The sequence below is a fragment of the Elgaria multicarinata genome, chromosome 16, assembly GCF_023053635.1.
Source record: "Elgaria multicarinata webbii isolate HBS135686 ecotype San Diego chromosome 16, rElgMul1.1.pri, whole genome shotgun sequence".
Classification (NCBI taxonomy): Eukaryota; Metazoa; Chordata; class Lepidosauria; order Squamata; family Anguidae; genus Elgaria; species Elgaria multicarinata.
Window position 1 is genome coordinate 29,447,237 of NC_086186.1, and position 25,205 is coordinate 29,472,441.

The following is a 25,205-nucleotide window of genomic DNA, read 5'->3' on the forward strand; positions in this document are numbered from 1 at the left end:
AAGCGGCTTCCCCACACACACACTAGGTGTCCTCTTTTTTGGTTTCCCAAATATGGTCACCCTACCTTACATTCATCCCCATCCACAGTAGTCAGTCCTAGTATCACCTCACTATAGCTCCGTGCTTGTTTAGCATTGCTACTTTTGAACAGCCTTGGGTTGCTTACATACAAAAGAGACATTTCTACAGAGGATAAGTTCGAGAGCTCTTCCTTCTCATTTCAATGGCAACTCAAGTGGATCTAGATCAGGGGTTTCCAGCCTTTTTGGGCTGGTGGGCACATTTGGAATTTTAAGAACATTAGAAGAGTCCTGCTGGATCAGACCAAGAGTTCCCACAGTGGCTAACCAGCTGTTGACAAGCAGGACATGGGTGCAACAGCACCCTCCCGTCCATGTTCCCCAGCAACCAGTGAATACAGGCTTACTGCCTCTGATACTAGAGATAGCACACAACCATCAGGGCTAGTAGCCATGAATAGCCTTCTCCTCCAGGAATTTATCGAACCCCCTTTTGAAGCCATCCAAATTGATCTTGTGGTAGCAAATTCCAGAGTTTAACTCTGTGCTGTGTGAAGAAGTCCTTCCTTTTATCTGGCCCTAATCTCCCACCAATCAGCTTCATAGGATGACCCCACGGGGGTCCTAGTATTATGGGAGAGGGAGAAAAATGTCTCCCTTTCCACATGCTCCATGCTTGCATAATTTTGAGGGAGTATTTTGGGTAATCTCACAAAAGGCTTGCCCATTCATAAAAATGGCTACCATGGTGGTCATGACAAAACACTTATTTCCCAAAATGCAAACTGGCGACATTGAAAGAAAAGTAAGTTTTGCCCAAAGGCAAGGCAGAGGATGGGTTTGAGCTCCAAACCCCCAAAGCACTCTTTCAAACCCAAATGAAGGGGGCACTGGAGGGCAGCACTTCACTTTGCAGGCTGCCAGGTTCCCCAGTTATCTTTTAAAATTATATAGGTGTGTGTGTGTGTGTGTGTTTGTGTGTGTGTGTGTGTGAAATAAAATCATCACCAGGAGCGATAGGAAGCCGGGGGGGGGCACCAAGAGAGGTGTCCAGGGGCAAACTGGGACTCATGGGCACCATGTTGGAGACCCCAGATCTGGTTGATTGTCTTCCAGAGGCTCATATTTTTCCTTAGAAAATTCTATAGGTTTTTAAAAAATGTGCTTCCCAATGGGACACCTCCACCCCACCCTGCCCCAGGAATAAGTCCTTTTAATCTTTAACAAGCAATGAGGTGATCTTGTTTTGTTTTCCCAAGTCATAATTAGTGTTTTCTTCCTGTTTTATATCAAGCCCTCTCATCCAAATCGGACACAGCTGTAATTTAGACAGATGTTCTCAGGGACTGTGGCTTCGGAGCTGGAAAGGATCGTTCTAATTACATGACATCTTCTGAGCAGCACGTCTCTTAATTCACGGCTTGGCCTAGAAAGGCTTGTTTGAATCATCACACTTCTGCTTTTAAAGAAAAGTATTGATCTATAGGATGGGCAATGTAGATCGACGGCCCCAAAGCCGGTTGCCAGTTCTGCTGGGCTCACTTGATGTGTTGATGACAGGGAGCTCTGCCTAACCCAACAATGGGAACCAATTGGAGGCAATTGTGTCCAGCATGATGGCATCCCTGACACAGAACTAAAAATCCTGCGTAGTCCCAACGTGATGAAAAAAGCCTAGGCAGGCTCTACCCTACGGCTTTAAAACAGTTTATAACAACTGTAGTGGCAACTGTTGGGGGCCCCAGGCCACACGCCGCGTGCAGCTCTCAAACCGTTTTCAAGTGTCACATCCCGCTTGGTGAAGATCTGGCCCTAGTTTGGTTTGGACTTCTGAGGTGAGGCCCAGCAAAGCCCTGGAACACACAGTCGTCCCCTCCATCTGCAGTGGTGCCTTTTTGTTGAACATGCAGCTAAGCTAGAAATTCCACTTGTATTTGAACTCCTGAACATCTCATAGGATTACCAGGGCGTGTGGTGGGTGGGTGAAATTGGTATAGCTAGGGGCTTGTCTTGCGCAGGATCTACACTACCGCTTATAACAGTTTATAATGCTTATGACAACTGTTCAGGCCCAGGACACATTACATATACAGTTTTCACAGCATTTTAAAGTGTTATATCCTGCTTGGTGTAAGGGTTTGCCCTGAGGTGGATTCAGAGTACCGGCAGGTCATCTACATGATGCAGACGCCATTGCAAAGCCATCCGGGGGCAAACCCCAGAAACTCCGCTGAAAAAAAGTCTGGCATTTATATCCTGACTTTTTTGGCTGCGGTGGCGTGTCACAGCCAATGGTGCCCCCTGATTGGTCGCCTCAGCTGGACAGGGAAGGGGGCGGACCTCCGGGAACTTAGCAGAGCCCTGTGCATGCCTGTATATATAAAAAATAAAAATGGTGGGGAGGGGAGGAATGGGGGCCATTCCTCCCCTCTTTTTACATTTTTTATCGGCATCTGTGCAGCTCTGCAGATATAGAAAAAAACGGGGGAGGGGAGAAGGAACAGGCAGCCAGTGGGAGGTCAGAGGGAGGAGAGGTGGTTCAGGCGCTGCGCGTCCCTCTCTTCGTCCCCCTCTGGCTGCCTCGTTCCTCTCCATCCCCCCTGGTGCCCAGCACAATGGCGGCAGCAACTCCACACTTGCGTTCCTTCCCGTGCAGATGCCGGGGAGGAGTGCAAACACGGGAGCTAGAGGTCTCGCGGCGCCAACACGGCACTGTCAAGACAGGGTCCAGGCCCCAGTACCAGCCACCCCCTTCGCATGGATGCCTCTCTCCCCACCAGAACAGTTGCTAGCCGGACCACCAAAGACCCTCAGCCAAGAGAGCTGAGGGAAATGACTAACTGCTTTTCCAGATCAGCACAATCCTTGCTGTAAATCTTCAGCCTAGATTAGACGCTGCCTCCCCTGAGTCTCTTCCCTTCTTTCACATTACAGTAAGACGGAGAACGTCATGTCTGCTCCTGAAGTGTTATTACCCAAAGTATAGAAGCGTTTGCTGCCAGCTTCTCCAAGCTCACGTGGGAACGAAGGACACAGGGCTGGAAGGATCATGCCTCCTTGGCTGGATTAGGCCGCCTTCAGATTCCTGCTCAGCTACAAAGCCTTTTACCAGGTTGTTTTAAGGATGAATGAGACAAGAGACCTATAGAAGTATTTTGCACGCTGAAAAGCGTTAGGGGTGAATGAAAAGCCTTGCAGAGTAATAAAAATAGCAACGTATCACCCATCCACCCATGACGATCTCTAGCTGGTTGTCTTCTCTTGTCTCATCCAACAGCGCGTAGACTGGGGTGGTGGTGGTGGTGTCTATGGCCTTAGCTAGATGAAGGGTTAGCACAGGCTGATACCCGGGATCACCCCTGTGTGTCCTGATGATGCACAGGGGATCCCGGGCTCAGGCAGGGGTCAACCCTCCCTTGCCCCGGGGTAATGGGCACCACTTTTGGCCCGGTATTTCCCATGGCCTTGGGCTGAGCCTGAGACTGCAAGCGTGTAGACCATTCCACCGCTTTCCCCAGCTACTGCAATTACTCATGAGTAGTGGGGAAAAGCGGCGGACAGGGCGCAGCGCTCCTCAGGAGTGCTGCGGCCATCAGGGCTAGGGTGGGAGGAGCAGGGAAAGTCATTATTTTTTTTAAAAAAAAACCCACTTACCTGAGCGCACAAGCGTTCGTGTGCATGGCCCCTTTAAGATGGAAAAAAAGGTGGACGCGACGGGTTCTTGACCTCGTCGCGCCTGAGTTGTAGACTATGTCGAGAGCCTGCGATAGTCGCATCACGGGCTCTCCTCTCCTCACCACCGGATTATCAGGTAGGTCTAGCAAAGGCCTATGTGACGCCACTTTGCCCACTCGTTCCCCCCAAACCCTGCAGCATTGCTTATATGGAAGAAAGGAGCACGGGCTTTCCAGGCAGGGAAAATAGCAGCGCCATTGTTGGAAGGCAGTAATGGGCAGCAAATATCGGGCACCAAAACCTGCCAAAACCTTTTGCTGATGCTGTTTTCTGGCAACTCTGCGCAACTTTGAAAGCCTGTAGCAGTGCAGATGCGCTGGCACAATTCATGGAGTTTATGCGATATTCCCAATATCAGCCCTTACTTTCATTCCCCAGACTTTGATATCTCCATTACTAGGCTTGTCGAGCCCAGCCACCTGCCTGCCCTGCATTCTCACACCTACTTTGCACTGGGATCTGCCCCTAACTACCCCAACTCTCTTAATCTGAACCGAAGCCACCACTGACAGACAACAAACAACCTTGGTGATATTGGAGCAATGTAAAAAGTCACAGTAAAACGACACCTCGAAAAAATGCAGGTTTTTTTTGGGGGGGGGGAAGCTTGATGTGGCTGCGAGTTGGAGGCTGTGTCGTATAAACAATGGGGTGCAACTGCGCAGCTATGACCGGGTATATAGAGCATGTAAACAAGGCCTGGAAATCACAGATATTAGTCGTAGCAACCTCGACGACTGACCGTCTGGAGGCCCAGCAGCAAGTACCGTGTGGTTGGGCAGGCCAGCACCACCAGTCTCTTAGCAGCTTGGCTTCCACCCAGGCATGGAAGGCTCGGACAAAGGAGCCAGGCTGGACTGTTATGTCAGCTGACAGTTGTGGAACAAAGAGCTGAAGGCCTGCGTTCTGGCCTGCCCCACTGGTGTCCCCCAGGCACACCCTCTGGGTAGGGGCCATTGTAGCCCAGAAGATGAAGCTCTTGACTCTGGTTGCCAGAGTCCCCAGTTCAAGAGCCTGCCCAAGGACCCGGAGATCTGATGACTGCAGAAATAGCTGCAGCTGAAGCCTCCGAGACAGTATCTCACATGTTACCTGGCCCAGGGCAATTCATAAAGGCAAAAGGAGTGCTTCAGAGTGACCCCTGAATGCTTCAGTGGCAGGACTCTCTTCCCCCTCATGGCTGCCTCCACCGTTTGGAATGGCCCCAGAACTCATGCAAGCTGCTGCAAAGACTTCGGAACAGTCCCCCTCAGCCCTGCTCGATGGGATTCGATCCTTGTGCGTTCAAATGATCCATTGGCTTCCATGCTTCCTGAATGTTCTTAGCTCAAAACACTTTCAAAATGTGTATTTACGGAGAATGCTTAGACCTGCATATTTTGAGAGAAAATAGACTGATTCATCCATCCATACTTTTCAGGACGAATGAATGTGTTTATGTACAGGGAGGGGCAGTGGCAGAAAGTCATGAATTCCCCCCCCCAACCTACACATGTCCATGTCGGCATCTCTAGGAGCCCCCCAGAGCCTAACATGAGCAGCCCCTACCCCATGTAGGTCCATTATCCACAGATGTTCAGTACCTGAAAAGGCCCATTTTTATTATTTAGGTAATAACCTAAGCTAGTATAAGTAAAACTTCTAAAAAAAGAGGGCAGATGCAATTGAAACCACATGACATGCTCAGGCACAATAATCAGAAAGCCCCACTTCCTGTAGAGTCTACAGAAGGTGCCCAAGCCAGGTTGCTCCCTGTGTAATGCAGGACATGGTGTTGGGGCAGTTGTATTCCTGGGGGTGGGTTGGTGGTAGAAGGGTAGGCCAGTTGCTGTATTGATCTTGGCATTTTTCGAAAAAGAGCATCAAAAATCCAATCGCAGCTAGTTAGCCTTGCCTTAAAACTGCATAGGGACATGTTCCATTGGCCCTCTGGGGGTCAGGGCGGGTTTCTTTTTCACCATCCGCTTGGCTCTGGTGAGGAGATGTCATTTTGGGGGATGAAGAATTGGCTGCTGCTAAATATCTGAGGGTAAAGTCTGCAATTAGGTTGGCTTTTTTTTCTTCTTCTTCTTCTTCTTTTTTTAAAGATGATCTTCCAGAATTAGAAAATGGTTAAGTCAGCATTTAGAAGCACACATGTGAACTGGAGGCTCAGGGACATAAGAACAGAAGAAGAGCCCTGATGCTGGATCAGACCAAGGGTCCACCTAGTCCAGCACTCTGTTCACACAGTGGCCGACCAGCTGTCGACCAGGGACCCACAAGCAAGACATCCTGTGGGGATGGCATAATAGCAGCTCCAGGAGGAGAGATGATTTGAACTGAGAATTATCAGAGTTAAACCAGGCACTATGGCCCCAATCCAAATCAGTGCCCCAACCCCCGGCAAGCATCCCTACCCGGAGAGGCTGCAGGATTGAACCTGGGGCTTCCTGCATGCAAAGCCCTCGCTCTGCCACGGAGCTGCCGTCGCTTCCGCTTTGGCACTGAATAATTAAGATGGAATTTTGTCTATAGGCATTCAGGAAAATGTGGCAATTCCTGACCCCACGAGATGCAAAGGACCCTAATTAAGGCTAATAGTTCCCACAGTTCTGGTTTCATTTTGTTGAATGGACATTCTGGGGCTAAGCCATAGTTAAGCCACTAACCCCTTTGCAGCAAACGGTTAGTGAGCGTAATTATTATTATTATTATTATTATTATTATTATTATTATTATTATTATTATTTGTATCCTGCCTTTTGCCCAATGCTGGGGCCGGGATGGACGGTGGTGGAACCGGCTTGGTGGGCGGGGCGTCAAGTGATACCAGCCGGGGCTGAGGCACGTGTGCCGAGCGGCAGAGTCCCACAGGGGCCAGAGGCACCACGTGTAAGCAAGGACAAGCAAGGGTCAGCGTCTGAAGGCAAACAGAGTCCAGGCAGGGCCGGAGGCAAAAGGCGTAGTCAGTAGAAACAGAAGGCCAGGCAAGGTCCGGGATTTGCAGGTAGTTAGGTACGGGCTGCAGCAGGCACAGGAAACTGTGTTGTTGTGGCAAAACTGCAATGGAATTGCAGCCTTCCCTGGCTGCTCCCACCTGGTCTGCATCAGTCCACCTGGGAGTGCTTACTGGTCTAAGCCTGGATCCTGCAACAACCCTGCGGCTGGCAAGGTGCACTGTGGCCGCCAGGTGGTGCTGCAGGACAGAACCTGACACTCTTAGATACATGCTGGGAACTAGAAAGCCCTCAACCAGGGACGGACGCACTGAGGCGCAGTGGCACCCATCCAGTGGCGCAGCAGAGTGGCGCCTCCCTTGGTTCCTCATTACAACCCCCATGCTTTCTCCTTTGTGTGGGGACAATGCAAAGGAGCGCAAATGTAGGGGGTGGGGTTGAGGGCTCGTGGCATCAATACGCCACCATCCAGAAATGGCCTAGGGAAAGCCCTGTGCAGGCCTGTGTTAAGAACCCTGCCAGAGAGCTGTAAAAAGCTCTTAAGTTACCGGCATCTGTGTAGAGCTCAAATGCAATACCCAAGTTTTGATGGACAACACACACCTGCTAAAGAGTTTCAGAATATTTCAGTAGTTAATCCAGGAAAGGGAAAAGAAAAAAAAAGCTAAGCAACATTGTCTGATGCAACCCTTTTATAGCGAAGGGAGGCAAATCTGTGCTTATTTTAAAGGCAAAGGGAAGCCAAGCTCACTGAATTAGGAAAGAATGATCTTAAATTGCTTATCTGGAAAGACAATGAAGAGAGAAGATGATCTAATGCGTTGGCTGCATTTGAGAGTGTAAATTATCCCCCCTCCCTCTCGCTTGGAATTTGGTAATATGGATTCTTTCCTTTCAGACTTTCCACTACCATGGTCACACTTCAAGCCCCCTCCCTCAAATGTGTAACACTTGGCTGTCTGCCCTGAAAGTTCAGAATGAAGAAAGCAGCCCTGCTCAGATCTTTATCCATGTGCACACACACACTTAGACAGACATGGGTAGTGAATATAAATGAATTTGTCAGTTCTCTTCCCTCCTTCCCCCAGATTTATTTTCTGTGATACTGAAACCCTGTTCTACCATGTACGTTTTGCCCCCCCCGCCCCCAAAAAACCCATTTACAAACAACAATTTCTCTAATTACATGATCAGGGGTCTGGAAACAAAGCCCTATGAGGAGAGACTGAAAGAACTGGGCACGTTTAGCCTGGAGAAGAGAAGGCTGAGGGGGAGACATGATAGCACTCTTCATATACTTGAAAGGTTGTCCCACAGAGGAGGGCCAAGTTCTCGTCTCGATCCTCCCAGAGTGCAGGACATGGAATAATGGGCTCAAGTTAAAGGAAGCCAGATTCCAGCTGGACATCAGGAAAAACTTCCTGACTGTTAGAGCAGTACAACAATGGAATCAGTTACCTGGGGAGGTTGTGGGCTCTCCCACACTGGAGGCCTTCAAGAGGCAGCTGGACAACCATCTGCACTCGATGGCCCTTCCAACTCTTCTATTCTATGATTCTATATTTAGAAAATCCAAATTTGATATCAACACATATTTAGGTACAACAACCTGGCCAGGTTGTATGTGTGTGGATGTGATGTGAAAGCACTTACTGGGACTGCAACAATGTGCAGCCAAACTTCATAGGTCCCCGCCTGGAGGTGCATGAATAATTCCCATGATGTCCTGTTTTATTTTTTTCATGTTTTGGTGGGATTTTAATGGCTAAACGTAGTCCTGTGGGGATGGCATAATAGCAGCTCCAGGAGGAGAGATGATATGAACTGAGAATCAGCAGAGTTAAACCAGGCACTATGGCCCTCAAGGCAGCCTTACAAAGTTTAACACATACATTGGGGGGGAGGGAGAAACAAAACCATAAATGTTTAAAATACACAACAAAATTATAAGACATTAACATAGATGGAGGACCAGATTATTCAGGCCTGATGGAACAAAAAAGTTTTAACCTGCTTCCGAAAGCCCATCAAGGAGGGAGCCAGCCTAGCTTCCCTGGGAAGTGAGTTCCAAAGCATTGGAGCAGCCACCAAGAAGGTCCTCTCCCATGACATGCTAAGTTATGGTTCACATGACACGCTACGACATATTGTTTAGCTCAAAATGCTTAACCACTGGGGCTTAGCGTGTCATCTTAACAGGAGTACTGTGAATTCTAAGGATGCCTACTAAAGAGCCTTTAGCGTGGTGGGCCCTTTTCTTTGGAACTCCCTGGCCCTAGAGGTCAGGCAGGCACTAAGACTGTGTTGTTTCATGTGTCTCCTGAAAACAGTTCTGTTCCAGGAAGTGTTTTAATCATTTTATCATTGTGTTCCTTTTGTTTACCACTCCAGACTCTGATAGATATGGATAAAAATAATTAAAAAAGCATATTTGGGCGTTTCCAGAGGAATGGAGCAGGGAGCTAGAATGCTAATAGTGAGACACCTGGTTGGTCCCCAGCCTGGATCTGATGACAGGGGAAATCTTGAGGGAAGCTTCTGGAGGAAGGCGGGGTGGTAATAGAGGTCATAAGTGGGTGAAAGAACTCTGTCCAGTCTACAAAGAGATGCCCAACTCTGAAACGCAGGTATGGACAAGACTGGAGAGCAGAAAGGAGGCAGATGGGAGAAAGATGGCAGTTCAGCTGGGCAGCCAAAGGCGGGGCTGGCAGTGGACAACATCAGCCTGGCTATGGGTGAAGGGCACGGGAAGCTGAAGGGAAGAGGTCACTCCAGGCCTCAGCACCTTAAACTGGGACCAACCTACAGCATCCTGTACCTGAAGGATGCCCAAGCCTGGTGGAGAGCATTTGCAGGTACACGGATTGGGATTCTTGATGGATTTCACGGCTTGTTATTTGATATAACCCATGGGGTGTCTTCACGGTGCTGGGTGGGCGCCATGACCCTTGAAACCCCCATGCTTTCCCTACCCAGGGGTGGCGTCAGGTAATCCCAATGCCAAGGAGGGAGGGAGGGAGGGGTTTCTGGGTGGCCATCCGGGGACCAGAGCTGCCCCAGCCCTCTTCCTGGTGGAAGGTGACTAATCACAGGTCACCTTTCACCAGGCACCTCCTGACTGTGACTCTGGAGCGAGGCTTTGAGACTGCCTTAACACTGTCCTGAGCGCCCTCGCCTCACTCTGGAGAAAAAAGTGGGGTTAAGTCCCTGACTTTTTTCTCTCCGCAGCTTCAGTGCGTGATCGCAGCATTGTCGTATAATCGACGCCGTGCCACCGTGCACTCATCCTGGGGCTTTCTGAGCATTTAGACAGCCTGGGACAGCAGATATTGATATGATGCACATAAGATATCTGGGAGAATTTCAGGACTTTAAAAAAATATATATTTTTGGGAAAAGACACAGTCCTATAAACAATCCAAGATGCTAAGTGAGCTTAAATTCCTCTTTAAATATTTGGTGGGGTGCCAGGATTTGCAAGAGCTGTTATTATATCAGTTTTTCTGACAGAGCCCGGCACTTCTCAGAGTGCCATTTGGTTTCTCAATGTGCCTTTTCCTTCCCAGTATCTCTTGCTAGACTTCTGGAATCTTTGCAGGTTGTCATTCTGGGATGGTCATCTAGTTTCCCCTTTAACATAAAATTGTGATTTTGCTTTTCCCCCCTCTGAGTCTTCTGTCTGCCAAATTCAGACCTAACATTGCTGGCTGATATTGGGCACCACAAATCGTAATGCGATTGGATTCTTTGGGAGTGCAATTTACGTCTGTTGGTTTTGTAGTATAGATAGCTTGTTTGCTTAGTGATTCATACTTTAACCAGCATGAATCATGGTGGCTTTACAATAGCTTCTTTTTTCGGTTTGGAATAAAAAAAAATTAGCTACTTATTTTATTTTTGTGTATTCATTTTGGACATTTGAAGAGAAGAGTTTCAGGGCTGGCTCACACATGGATGCCCATTACTAGAAGACTGCAACCTCACCACAGACCCAACACCCCAAATAAGCATTGCATTCCAACTCAAAGAAAATGGCACACATACTGGGTTGCCAATGCATGTGTTTACCAGGGGGGATTCTACACGTCATACTGAGGGCGCTTCCATGCGCCCCCAGTGCGCCCCCAAAGCGATCATGTAGCTTGCCTGGAGAAGAGACGAGGAAGAGGCGTCCTTGCCACTGCCGCTGCCACCCACCTACCTCCTCGCCGGCCGGGTCGGAGAGCTCGGCGGAAGAAGGCGGGGCCTCTTCCTCGTCTCTTCGAAAGGACGCCTCTTCCTCGTCTCTTCGAAAGGCAAGCTACACGATCGCTTTGGGGGCGCACGGAAGCGCCCTCAGTACGACATGTGGAATCCTCCCAGGACTAAGCTAAGGTCCCCTCTAGTACTATTTTCTAAGGCTTTTTCTGTGCAATATGGCCCCAAACTTAAGAAGGTTCTGCACTGTTACCCTTTCCCTTAAGAATGTTCTTTCCTTTGCATCTTTGGCTACAGCATACCTGGTGATGTTTGGAAAAATACCAACACCTAGCAGTGACATTTCAAGTGTGAGCTAGCCATTTTCTCAGGATGTAACTAAAAATCCAAATATTAGGTATTGCTACAGAGCAGCATTAGAGGCATCATAAAAGAAGCATGGTTTGCCCCAAACATCAGAAGTGACATCACAATACAAACATTCAGTATAGGAAAAAGATAGCATTCACTCACCATTTCTTCCCGTTGATTTCATGCTGCTGAACTGTATAACCAAAATAAGCGTCTTTAGAGCCCGGTATAATTTGTGGCTTCTTTGTGTCGATGTTGAAAGCATCACAGAATCCTGAGACAAATAAATAAGAACAGAATTCAGTTGTGCAGGGAAAGGGCCATGGAGGCCCTCCTGCACGGGCAAATTGAATGATATGAACATTCGTAAAATAAATAAGTCATTTAAGTTTTGAAATGTCAATGTTGATATTCAAGGGACCCTTTTTAAAACTGCATCTCAGGACTTTGTGGCAGAAAAAAATCGGGCAATAATTAGGACTGCAACATTCAACCAAAATGAAGTGCAAAGACTGACAATTACATTAAAACGTACATGTGTGTAAAGTAAGTACAGCAATGTTGCGTCTCCAAGCCCTCCCGCTGAAGTGTGAGACAATAAAGAGACCTGCCATGTAATCTACAAAGCTTTATTCAGCTAATAAATATCTCTTTGCACTTAAGGAGAATTTAAACTCTAGGTACTTTCCTCTAGGCTAACATTTGGCTGAACTAAGCGAGACAATTGTCCTATCAACAAAAGGGGAAGCTTTTTCTCTAAGACCCCTTTAACTTCAAGGAAGATTCTTCTGAAGAAGCCTTTGGCGAGAAGCTAGCTGAGCTGATCGCCTCTCACCTTCTTTTAGCTCCACCCACTTGAGTCTGTGGTGGACTGTAGGATCAGCCTATCTGAAGTTTCTTCCCCCTCTGAAGATTGCTGATTTCCAACAGACTGTGAGTTGTTAATGTTTTCACTGATAAGATTCGGCAAAAGTTCATTCCCAGCTGGTGAAAAGCCTGGGAGAATCACCTCCCCCACTTCCCGTGTAGACTGGAACGTTTCTGTGCCTGTTTCTTCTGCTTCAAAATCTGATTCCGATTGATAGCCTGAAACTCCTTCCCCCTCCCTAAGGAAACTCCTTCCCCCTCTTTTTTGCAGACACTTCCAGTTTCACTTTTGGGAGGCTGCTTGCTGGATTGTTTGTAGGTGGAGGATTGTCTCAGAGAGAAGAGGAAGTGGGAGGGGAAATTGGCAGAATAGAACAAACAGATTTATTTTCTTAGTGTGGCCAAAAGGAATGCATTCCCATGGAAAGAGAAAAGTAAGTAAATGTTTTAAAAACTGCTACATTTTAAATTGTTCAAAAACAAAACGTCCAATGACTGTAAAAACAACATTTCATATACTAGTGTAGATCCCCTCCAGGTGAGGTTTGAACAAAACAGAATAAAGTGGTATCATTACTTCCGTAGCTAGACCTAAGGTTTATCCCAGGATCATCCCGGGTTCGCCCCTGCCTGAGCGCTGGATGCCCTGTGTGGCACTTAGATGAACAGGTTTGACCCCAGGACAATCCTGGGATAAACTTTAGGTCTAGCTATGGCCTACATTTCTGTTGATCCAGCCTAGAATTGTACTTGCCTTTTTAGCTGCCGCATTGCACTGCTGATTCAGGTTTAACCATTGATCTACTAAAACCCCTAATTATTTTCACATGTACTGCTGTCAAGCCATGTGTCACCAGTTCTATATTGCTGCATCTGTTTTTTCCTTCCTAAATGCAGACCTTTATATTTATCTCTGCCTAAATTCATTTTGTTTGGCCCCGTTCTCCATATCCATCCTGTCAAGATCATCTTGAATTTGAACCCTGTCTTTGTATTCGTTACTGTAACAGAAGAATGAGTGGAGGAATGATTGACAACCAAAGCCAGAATGGAAAGTTGGGTAGAGTTAGTAGCAGTTGTTGGTTAGGAAGAGGATGAAGACAGAGGCGGTCTCAGGGAAAGGGCATTGAGCTAGGATGGAGAAACAGTAAGAGGAATTAGGGGACAAAGTTAGTTAAATTACTCTGTGAGAAGAATCAAAGGCAGGATGTGAAGAAGGAAGAGATAGAAATTAGTGAAAGCAGAGTTGTAGTGTTAGGTTTTATTACTGTTTTCAATTATTGTTTGTTCTGAAAGATGGCCTCTTAAATAAATCAATATATGTGTAGTCTTGTGAGTGCTCCACAACCAACACATCTGGAGCTGGATGCTAGAAGAGGAGGACACAATCTTTTCCCGGTAATCTATACATGTGTTCCTACTGGTAGGACAGAGATGGAGTAGACAATGGTTTGTCCCATGAGTCCTTTGCTTCCTGTAAAAGTGTTGGTAGCTTTGGCCAAGTTTTCATCAAGTCCAGATATACCATCTTCTCATTGCCATCAGGAGTTGCTGGTAAGATGAAATTAGTTGGAAAACTGGATCATTTTTTAATAGATGATGGGGCTTCTTGAAATCTGAGCCTGGAGGGATTGTAGCATCAATAGAAATAGCACCAAAAAGACTCTTCTGATGGGGATTCCAGCTGAGTATTATTGACAATGTGACCTGAGATCTGTGTCATCAGAAGAAGATGCAGAATCATCCTCCAAACCTGAGTCAAAATCACTGGAAGAATGGATGCTGGATTTGGTGCAGAAGAGACCGTGAGTATATCCAACTGCTGGTACCTTGGGGTTGGCAACAAAGTGGGGAGAGGCACCTTCAAGGACATAGCATTGGTGGCTTAGGTTAGGTCAGACTGCAGAGGAATGCTGCTCTGGGGCCAAGGACGATGGGGAAATAGTCCCTATAGAGTCTCAGAACTGGTAAGTATCTCTTGGAGGCAGTTCAATCTTGCTTACGAGTATCTATCCCGGTCTTCTTCATAGTAGTAGCGATCATTCCAGCAAGCTTTGGCAGAAGGCCATCTGTGGTAAGAGGCATGTCTCTGGAGAAAAAGGGCATGACGGCTGCCTTTGTCACATGGTTTCCAACCAAAACCATGTTCACTTGGTCCCAAACATGTGAACCACCCAGAGAGCTTCGGCTATTGTGTGGTATAAAAAATGCAATAAATAAATAAATAAATGGAGACAAGCAGAGTCATCCAGGCAAAGATTCTGAGCCAACTCACAACAGCGAGTCTCTACATGGTTCCCTGGGATTTTCTGAGGGAAGCCATGGTGGTCAAACAAGGTTTAACCTGGTTTACATTTGTAATGTAGATACAGCCTTAGTCTTAAAATCCAGCTCTCTAGACCTTGGGTCTACACTGATTCTCAAAGGTGAGTGTATGCATAGTCATGTAGTTAAATGCCACAGATCATGCAACAGCTGCAGAGGTATGCACAGACGCTCAGCTGGGCTAAACTGGTGGGTCACGAAAGCACTAGGAACGGGATTCTCGAAGTCTGGCAACGCCTGATTACGGAACCACGTTTTCTGCCTACTGAAGTGAGGAAATCACTTCATCCTTGTGTACTGCATCGTTTTCTTCTCAGATGCAGTTCACTGTTGTGAACAAGTCTGAAAGAGGGGTGGAATGTAAACAGAATGGGACTCCAATGGGATGGGGCCGTCCCTCCTTCCTCATTGGCCCGACCCCGAAAGTCCTTCTCTGTGCCAAACCATTTCGCGAGTATAGAAAGGGAAAGAGGGAGAAGCCCTCCAGCTTTGATTATACTCAGTTTCTACCATTTCCCCCTTCTGTGCATATCGTATTTCTCGACACTGGTGATAAATAAAAGGATAATTCTTGCAACTGGAAAAAGAAGGGCTGGTTGTATTTTTGGCTCAGCTAGTGCTATAAATCTAGAATGGAATTTTCAATGAGTAGAAAAAAAGTTCTTTGGGTTTTTTTTTGTTTGTTTGTTTCATCAGAATTTTTCTTTCTTCTGAATCAAATTGTCTTTTGGGACTCTCAAAAAATCTGGGATTTATCTATTTTGTTTTTGTAAAGAGACATTATTACCATTGTTTAATGGTCACGATGCTCGATTTCTGAACAGGAAGAATGCTGATCTGGCAGTGGGGCTTTTTGATCAGAGACAGCTGCTGCATGATTGGAATTTCTTGATCCGCACAGCAACAGCCAGCATCTATTTAACGGGGTTCTTGAATAAGCAGAGAACTTACTTTAGAAGTAGCAAGTTCAGAAGCAAGCCAAAGCACCAATAGTCCACCCTGCAGAGCATGAAAAACAACCCCCAAACCCGTCAGTGGGAGCCACAAGTGCACGCAGCTCGTGTCTGCCATCTGTTTAAGCACATGGAAGTGAAGGGCTTGAACGAACAACACCCACTCACCACGTGGCCTGTTGAGCACCTGCAAGTGGCCCTCCAAGACGCCAGCTCTTGCCTTTCCCCTCCCGCATCACCATACTTTCCTGCTGCTTCTGCTGGCTACCAGGGACCAAATTCTGATATTGTAAAGGAGAAACAACTTTTGGCTGCCACCCACCCCCCCCATTCTCCTATACTCCTCCAATTAACCCCTCCTTAGAATCATAGAATAGCAGAGTTGGAAGGGGCCTACAAGGCCATCGAGTCCAACCCCCTGCTCAATGCAGGAATCCACCCTAAAGCATCCCTGACAGATGGTTGTCCAGCTGCTTCTTGAAGGCCTCTAGTGTGCGGCCTGGACTCCTTTCTGGAGTCCAGGCCACCTGTGCTGGCAAGAAGAAGGGAGAGATTCATTTGGTGAATCTACAGCTTTCTGGGAAAGCCTGGCACACTCCTTTGAGTAGGGCTTACTATCAGGAAAGTGTGCAAGGATTTGCAGCCTAGACGTCTTGCAATATATCATTGTCTTAATTTTTATTTAGCCTTTGAGGGTTTCAAATACGTGTTGCATGCCAAAGTGCCAAAGTTAAGGGCTGATTTGGGAGGGGAAATGAGGGGTGGGCTATTTAACCCTTTCCCAATCAACCGCCTATTTTGCATAATTAGTATATAATTTGAAAAATGTGCAAATTAGGAGTTAGGGAACTAAATTATGACAATCTCATGTAGACCTGATTTGTGGCCAAAACCAAAAGGTAATGAAATGCCAGGCTGCTGTTTATGGTCAGGCAAAGTGGCAGTCAGGCATTTGGGGACTCCTGGGCCTTTGAGTTGAACACTCCTTTGCATGTTCACCCTGTATTACTGCTTCCTGTGGACTCAAATTGGGGGATTAGCGGTCTTGATATGTTCCTTGAATAGGTTCTCTAAAATCTCCTCGATTTCAGCTTTTCTTCCAGTGGTGTTTGTGAGGGGGGAAACTTTATTTACTCATTTCCTCATTGGTCTTTTTCTCTTTCCTTTTTTAATGGTGTAATAGTGCTATTTCACTAGTAAGAAAAGGAAAGAGGGGGAAGAAAATCTGTGATTGCAGCACCCCACAACTAGGGTGACCGGATGCACCGGGAAAACCCAGAGACCTCTGGAAAAATGGAGGTCTACATGGTCACCAGGGAAAAGGGCTGGAAGATGCGTTCCCGGACTTCCAAGAACGGGTGCTCCAGCCCTCCCCCAGCACCGATCTAGCGCAGCAGAAGGACTTCTGGGAATGCATCTCCCAGCCCCCGCCTCCCCCCCAGGGCCAATCTAGCCCTTCTGCTGCGCTGACACAATTGTGTCAGCGCAGCAGAAGGCTGAAATCGGCCCTGGGGGAAGGAGCTGGAGGATGCGTCCCAGGACTTCCAGGACGGCATCTCCCAGCCCCCACCTCCCCCTAGGGTCGATCTAGCCCTTCTGCTATGCTGATGCAATTGTGTCAGCACAGCAGTTCGCTCCCTGCCCCGGCTGGGGCAGTCCCTGCCACCAGGGATGGGGAGCGAACATGGAGCCCTGCCCCTTGGGACTTGTCGCATGCGACGAGAGCCAAGGGGCGGGGGTCAGTTTGCTCCCTGCTTGGCCGGCTGGGCCAGGGCCAGCTGCCACGACGGGGAGCAAACACAGAGCCCCGCCCCTTGCATCTTGTCACATGCGACACGACCCAAGGGGCAGGGGTCAGTTCACTCCCCACCCCGGCAGCGGCGGACCAGACCACCCAGGTGGCGGACACTGGTGGCGGAGGCACTGGGACAGTGGTGGCGGACCAGACCACCCAGCCAGGTGGTGAAAGAGGACAGCGGCAGCAGTACTGGGAGGACAGCGGCGGCAAGAACAGGTAATGATGGTGATGGTGATAATGATAATGTATGATGGTGATATTGATAATACTGCTGCTGCTGCTAATGATGGTGATGCTGACAATGGATGCTGATAATGGAGATCCGAGTTCTAGTCCCCACTCAGCCATGGAAACTCACTGGATGACTTTAGGCCAATCACAGACTCTCAGTCCAGCCTACCTCACAGGGTTGTTTTTGTGAGGATAGAAATGGAAAGGAGGAGGAGGAGTCTGTATGCTGCCTTGGGTTCCTTGGAGGAAAACAGGTGGGATATAAATGCAATCAATCAATAAAAGAAATAATAATAAATAATAGGCCGTTATATCACTAATACCCCAACAAGGATAAGCAGGAAGAAATACAAATGGGGTGAAACTGCAAACAAAAGTTTCAATTGTCTGAAGAAAGGATATTTCCTGAGTGAAACTACTTGTAAGTAGACATAATAGAAGGATCCTGGCCATGGGGAGGGCATTGCTGGGTGGTATAGGGAAATGTTAAGTGCTATGAGAAACCTCTGTTTTCATTCCAGGTCCGGCAAAAAAGCCGTTCCACAGCTGTGCTCTAGCGTGGAAACACCCAGTGTTCCTCTGGGGAATGCCTTCCTAATGTTCACCGTCAACCTCTCGAGTTGTCTTTCTTCCAGTGTTAAGCCCTCTCCCTAGGGTTATTAGTTTAAAAATTATTTTATGTTGTTGGCATCCCGAGGACTCTTTTTCATTATAGGCTGGCCCTATAACACAGCCTTTCCCAGTGCCTGGCGTGGACAATTCTGTCAATTTTGGTTTCTCTGTTTCACATTTTTCCAATCTTAAGTTTGATTTGTTGCAACTTTTTAGTATTTCTCTGGTCTTAGGTCTGGTTCGTCCTGAGCTTTAAACATTTGCATGAAAACACATAAACATTTTGGTGCATATTTCTCCTAAATACATGCATTTTTGCCTAATATACACATGTTTTTGCAAACACGTTTCCTAATATCATGGATTTTTTTTACATTGTTTTCTCTATTATATACATTTTGTGAGTGGAGAACTCCATTGCAAAATTCGGGGAATACGAATTTCAAAGGATTTGCTACATCTTGGTTCGAACATGCAAATTAGGTAAACATTAAAATGCGAACTGAACAAATTCCTCCACCATCCCTACCTGGTACCCTCCAGATGTGTTGGATTACAATTCCCATCACCTCCAGCCAGCGTGGCTATTGTATTTGTATACAAAATTATATTCTGTAATTTGCGCAGGGCCAAATTACAGAATATGTGCAGTACTGAAGGGAGGGGGGGGACTTCTTCACCTCCATGCGCTGTATTTCTGCTGAAAATCGCTCTGCACCCTTTGCCCCCCTCCCCCCCCATATGCCCATTGGGTAAGTGTTGTTCTGCCCTGGGTTTGCACAGTTTTCTTGCTTAAATTTATCTGAACACAACTGCCGTTCTTGGTAGTGCTACCGAATATTCAACGAGCCTCAGACCTATTTATTCATATAAGCATTTATAACCTGCTTTTCTCCTCCAGGAGTTGCTCAAAGGCAGCTTAGAAAATATAAAACCAGCCTAAAACTAATAAAAATCCATCATTAAAATGCAATGATCAGGCTAAAAGCAGCATCAAAAAGAAAGAGCAAAAGGAGTCGAAACCAACAATCAATTAAATTAAACAACAAGAGAATCAAAAGATGGTTTAAAGATAAAAGGCTTTTTCCATTTCCATCAGAACACAGATAGAGAAGGAAAGAACTCTTGAGGAAGGGGGGGGGTCAGCATACCGGGTGCCCCTACCTCACTGGGTCTGGGTTGTGCCTCAGAAAGCAACAGCGCATGTAGGCGGAGCACCAGAGCTGATCTTAAACAACAGGCGGATCCACATGGTAGGAAGGAGGCAGCCCTTCACGTAGCTTGGCTAAACGGGCCTTTGAAAGCAAGCACCATCGCCTGGAATTGCACTTGGAAAGAACCTGGCAACGGGTTCAGCTGGCACAACGAAGAGATCACTTTCCCCACCAGTCAAGATTGTAGTGGCGGCCTTCTGCATCAATTAGCTAGTGGCTTTCTCTAGGGCAGCCCCCACAGAATGTATTATAGTAGTCCAGGCAAGATGTGCATAATGCATGTAGGACCACGGCCAAGCTTAGCTAGGCTGGGAATACACACAGCTGGTGCAGCAGCTGGGTAAAACTACTCCTGGCACCAAGGAGCTGCGTAAGCTTTACAAGACCGTCTAGGCAATTCCCTTGTTATCTCCTCCCCCTTACCTGCTTCCGTCCCAGCCTGCCGCCAGCTTCACTAGAGCCCGCAGCTCAACCAGGAACTGTAGGCCCCGCTTGCGGCCTACACTTCCGGTTTGAACCACGGGCTCTAGTGAAGCCGGCGACGGGCCGCAGATGGATGCAGGTAAGAGCCCCCTCCCCCTTGTCCCCTTACCTGGCTCTGCCGCCATTGCCGCACAGGTGGTGGCGGCGGCAGGGCCAGGTAACCACCCCCTTCTTCCTCCCCCTTACCTGTGTCTGTCCGTGGCCCCGCAGCTGCTTCAACTGAGCCCAAGGACTCAAACAGGAAGACCAGGCCGCAGCCTGGTCTTCCTGTTTGAGTCCTCAGGCTCAGTTGAAGCAGCCACAGGGCTGCGGATGGACGCGGGTAAGACCCCCCTCCCCCTTGCGCCCTTACCTGGCTCTGCCGCTGTCGCCACACAGGCGGCAGCGGCAGAGCCAAGTAAACCCCCCTTACCTTTTTTGCGGAGCTCCGGATCAAGGCGAAGGATCCGCCTTCACCTCGATCTGCTCCGCTGCTCCCCTGATCCTCTTCGCCTCCGCCTTAAGGGGAGGCGAAGCACCCCAATCCACTTCTGCTCCTCCGGTCCGAGGAGAAGCAGAGCACAGCCCCAGTTTGCATTGGCAATGGAGGAAGAGATGCACAAGAATGCTGGATTAGTTGTTTGCTGCCGTTTATAATTGCAGTGTTATAATATAGTGGAAATAAAAGAGACCAAAGCAATGTCTGGTCTTTGTCAAAGCGGAATGGACTTGGCTCAGAGGCGAGAACGGATAAACCTGGAGTTGAGTTGGCAGCCAGCATTTGCAAACAGGGATAAGCATGTGTATATTTTCTTCTGACTTTCTGAAAAGCCTCATTCGTCTAAGCATCTGAGCCTGAACGGCAAGGGCTCGCCTCTTCTTCCCTTCAGGTGGCGAGATCAGGGAGAGCTGCAGAGGGTGGCCGGGGGTCAGCCCCAGGCCTGGGCTTCATCAGAGCGCGTCTGATTGTTTTTATCAGGAGCGTCTCTCCTTCTGGTTCTACACATGGAATGGCTTTGGTTAAAACCAGGATGTCAGCCTGCATGCTGCAACTGATGTCTGCCATAGGCACAAATCTAGTTGGCTTAAAAATGGCACAGAGGCATTGAGCTATGGATGACAATGACTGTGCTTGACCGCAGCCAGGGAGGAACGGTCAAGCCCTGCGGAGAGTCAGGGCTGGCTCCCTGTTTCAGGGGCTCCCTTAGGGGCCCTCCTTCCTCTTCCTCCTCCTCCTCTCACCAGAGTGAGTGAGCAGAAGGGGTGGGTGACGGAGGCAATGGGGATTGTCCTAGTAGAGGGAGAGGCCCGGGGAGTGGATGGCAGAAGAAAGAAGACACCCTTTGCCACCGTCACCCTTTCACTGGCTTGGCTCCAGGCCCTAATGCCAGCCTGGCAGAGTGGACAGGTGAATGAGCCGAGGCACAATTCACTCAGAGAAGCCAGTGCTTAGCTATTCGTATTTTACATTCATGTCAGTCCCCCAGCGGTTGGGGCAGGTGTCACAAGAGAGGTCTGGTTGTCCGGAGGCAAAGTTAGCTCTGAGCTGGCACACGCTAAGAGCAGGTTGGCCTCCCCTCAGGCAACAAGAAACTCGGATGAAGGAGCCAGCCCAACATCTGAGGCTTTATGGGGCTCGGTGGAATCCCATTAGCCGGTTGTATCACCTGATAGCTGTAGAGCTAGTTGCTACAGTATTTATTTATTTATTGCATTTCTATACTGCCCAATAGCCAAAGCTCTCTGGCTCGTAACACTGGTGGCCGCTAAGCACAGCATCTCCCTTTTCAGACTAGCTTTCATGGTGCAGCCACGGATAGCCAGAACCCCCAGTTCAAGGCCCCTAGTGCTCCATTCTCAAGAATAAATTGCATATAAAATCAGCACACCTCTAATCATCCAGACGTTAAATTAAGAACATTCACTGAATTGAAGGAACTAAAATCCACAATTTATATCTTGATCACCAGAATTTCAATCTGATGTGTTGAAATAAGGGACAGGCCGTAGGATCAGTGGTGGAGTACCTGCTTGGTGCACAGAAGGTCCCAGGTTGGATCCCCAACATCTCTGGGTGGAGCTATTAAACCCCCTGCCTGATTGAATCCCTGGAAAGCTGGTGCTGCGACAGTACAGGGCTAGATGGACGCAGGGCCTGTCTCCGTACAGGGCGGCTTCCTAAGTTCCAATTCACCCACAAATTTCCCTGTATGAAACTGAAAATCCTAACGATCCTTCCCCTTTCTAGATTTCTGTTTTGCTTTCCTTCAGAAATTCCAAACATTTCTGTGGGAAACGCCTACAATTTAATAGAGTAAATAACAAGCACATGAAAAGGGACTGTTGCTTGCCTTTCTTAAATAGTATCTACGTAATTGTTGGAACTTAAGTCTTTATTAACCATCACCATAGCAACTCCTCCACAACACAAGATACATGCTGCTACCGAAGAACCGCACAAAGTGTAGGAAGTAACACACAATTACGGACAATGAATTTGTACGTCAGCAGTTCTGAAGTTCATGTAGGGCCAGGCAAGCCCGTGGAAATGCCGCGGGGATGAATGCAAGCTGACATGTTGGAGGAGGAGGGAAGGTGCAATGCAGCATAGCTAGAGGACACCAGGTTGGGGAAGACCGATGGAGATGCTGCAGCAGAGCCCTGCTTCACGCATTTGTTTATAGCGGCGAGTTGCTGCAAAATCATATATTAGGGGTGAGAAACATTTGGGGTCTAAAAGGCACATCGTTATTTTTTTTAACATTTTATTTTAATAGACATAATTTACAACAAATATTGCTCATCAAACATTGAATACAGTACAATATCACTACAAGAAAGAACTTAGAGAACAGCTATTAACACAGAAGTATTGATGTATCTTCATTAATTCAAACGATCAAATTAGCCCACTAAATAACATAACTACATTCAATACCTAAATACCAACTGTTATATATAAAACCTTTTAATGCTTTAAAAGGTACATAATGTATCCAAGATAAACACAGAACTCATCAGTAACTTTTCGCATGGGGCTTCTCTATAGGGCTGGTTTACCCCGACCTAAATGCACATATTCACGTTTCAGGACACATGACGCAGCTGTCCATTCACTGTAGCGTCTTTTTTTAATGCAATAATGCGCATATTCTCATTTGCGATTTACCATAACTTTTGATCAACATTCGAGTTTGCACCACATCATAGTTATGTGTCCTTGGGGGAATTAAACTGCATGTTGACATGTGGGCGTAACTTTGGGGGCAGAACAAAATGATTGGCTGATTTCCCACCTTCCCACCTATCGTGTCCTCTGGCTGCCTTGTTCCTTCCCACCATTTTAATGTCTAATTAAGATGGAGCTTTTCAAATGAAAACAAAGAGCAGCGAGACAGAGGAGACCTGTCAGTCCTCTGCTCGCATTCTCCTCTGCTGTCTTGTTCCTTTCCCCATTCACTTTTCCTCTTCTATGGGGAACAGGCAGATACAGCTTTTCAAATGAAAACAAAGAGGGGGGAACGGGCAGCGAGAGAGAGGAGACCTGTCAGTCCCCCCACTCGCACTCTCCTCTGCTGCCTCGTTCCTTTCCCCACTCGCATTTCCTCTTCTATGAATCTGCAGAGCTCCACAGATAAAATTTATAGCTTGCCTCATCTGTAATCCATAGCCTCGTATGTGTGAATGTGCGTATGTGTGCATATGTGCATTAATAACTGCACTACAATAAATAAATAAATTCAGGAGATAAATCGCTGTTGCTGCTACAGTGTGATGCTCCTTGGCCAGATTCGAATCAACTAAAATTTGGGTTAAAATGAGAAGCAATCCCGCTGTCATATAGATGGGGGCCAGGCAATATTTCCCACCAGATTAAATGCACAGTGTCTATCAATGCCCAGATTATACCTTCTCTTCATAAAAAAGATGAATGGCAGCTAATTCTCACAAAATGTTCCTATCTGTTATTTGTCCCCATTTTGGAGAGGAGAGGGCCTCAGAAGATGATCGCAGAGTGCAGGATGCAGAGTTGCAGGTGCTCCTTCAGGGTTTTACAAATTAATAGGAGCACTTTGAATAGGGCTCAGAAACAGTGGGGCAGCGACTGGAACTCTTTTAATGTTGGCAGGATATGCTCTGAATAAACTGTGGCTGTCAAAAGTCTGGCAGATCTATTTTGTACCAACTGAAGCTTCCGAACCATCTTCAAAGGCAGTGTCACATCAAAAGCATTACAGCAATCCAGTTGTGAGATTAAATGCCAGATTAACTGTAGCCCAACTATCTCGACCCAAGACAGACTGCAGCTGGCAAACCAACGCGTGTTTATTTATTCGTACTAAAGGATTTCTAGGTCATCTGTAAGGGCATAATAGCCCTCACAAGGCATTCTACAAATTCCATGATAAAAAAAAATATGTATAAAGTCACCAATTTTAAACATATTACACCTCTTTAAAAAGAACAGTATAAATTAATCCAAACCACAGTAATTAATAAAATGCCGATTGAGTTAAAAATGTCTTGGGAATTGTTGTTTTTTAAACCCTGATAATGATAGAGTCCCATGAATTTCCAGGGGCAGTGAGTTCCGTAGATACAGAGGCAACACTGATAAAGGGCACTCCATGACACTGAGGCTGGGAGAACCCCCGAGCCATGAACATGCTCCTTCCGGGGGAGTGCAGCCCTGTTCAGAACTGGTTGAACGCCATCCCCCATTGGTTCTGGCTCTCTGTTGAGAGCACCCTCAAGCCCTGTTTAGACGTGTATGTGCATATAGCTGTAGAGGCGGAGCTGATCCACCCCAATTGTTCAACAATCCCATTCATGGGGGATAATTATGCACGTGTATGTCTGTAGTTGTGCAGCAGGCGCCCCATTGCAGATGGGCTGAATGCATTGTGCTTAGGGGGCAGGGCCAGTGGCACAGTCCCATTGCCCCTTCCGTTCACCACAGAGGAGGTCTGGATAGGGCTTCTGTGGTTATGCAGTCTGTGAAAGTCATGGAGCATCATCATACGGGGGGGGGGGGAGATCATGTTTGCTTGCCGTTGCTTCTCTGCCCGCACATTTGTCATAGAATCATAGAATCATAGAATAGCAGAGTCGGAAGGGACCTACAAGGCCATCGAGTCCAACCCTCTGCTCAATGCAGGAATCCTCCCTAAAGCATCCCTGACAGATGGTTGTCCAGCTGCCTCTTGAAGGCCTCTAGTGTGTGAGAGCCCACCACCTCCCCAGGCAACTGATTCCATTGTCGTACTGCTCTAACAGTCAGGAAGTTTTTCCTGATGTCCAGCTGGAATCTGGCTTCCTTTAACTTGAGCCCGTTATTCCGTGTCCTGCACTCTGGGAGGATCGAGAAGAGATCCTGGCCCTCCTCTGTGTGACAACCTTTCAAGTCCTTGAAGAGTGTTATCATGTCTCCCCTCTGTCTTCTCTTCTCCAGGCTAAACATGCCCAGTTCTTTCAGTCTCTCTTCATAGGGCTTTGTTTC

At 47.5% G+C, this 25,205-nt stretch overlaps 1 protein-coding gene across 1 annotated transcript in view; it reads right to left on the minus strand.

The window, feature by feature from the left end:
- Positions 1-25,205, minus strand: part of ITGA11 (integrin subunit alpha 11) — a 101,339-nt gene that overhangs the window by 71,659 nt on the left and 4,475 nt on the right. Inside the window, exon 2 of the mRNA XM_063142347.1 lies at positions 11,406-11,517. Coding sequence (XP_062998417.1) covers positions 11,406-11,517 — 112 coding nt within the window. The remainder of the gene's footprint in view (positions 1-11,405; positions 11,518-25,205) is intronic.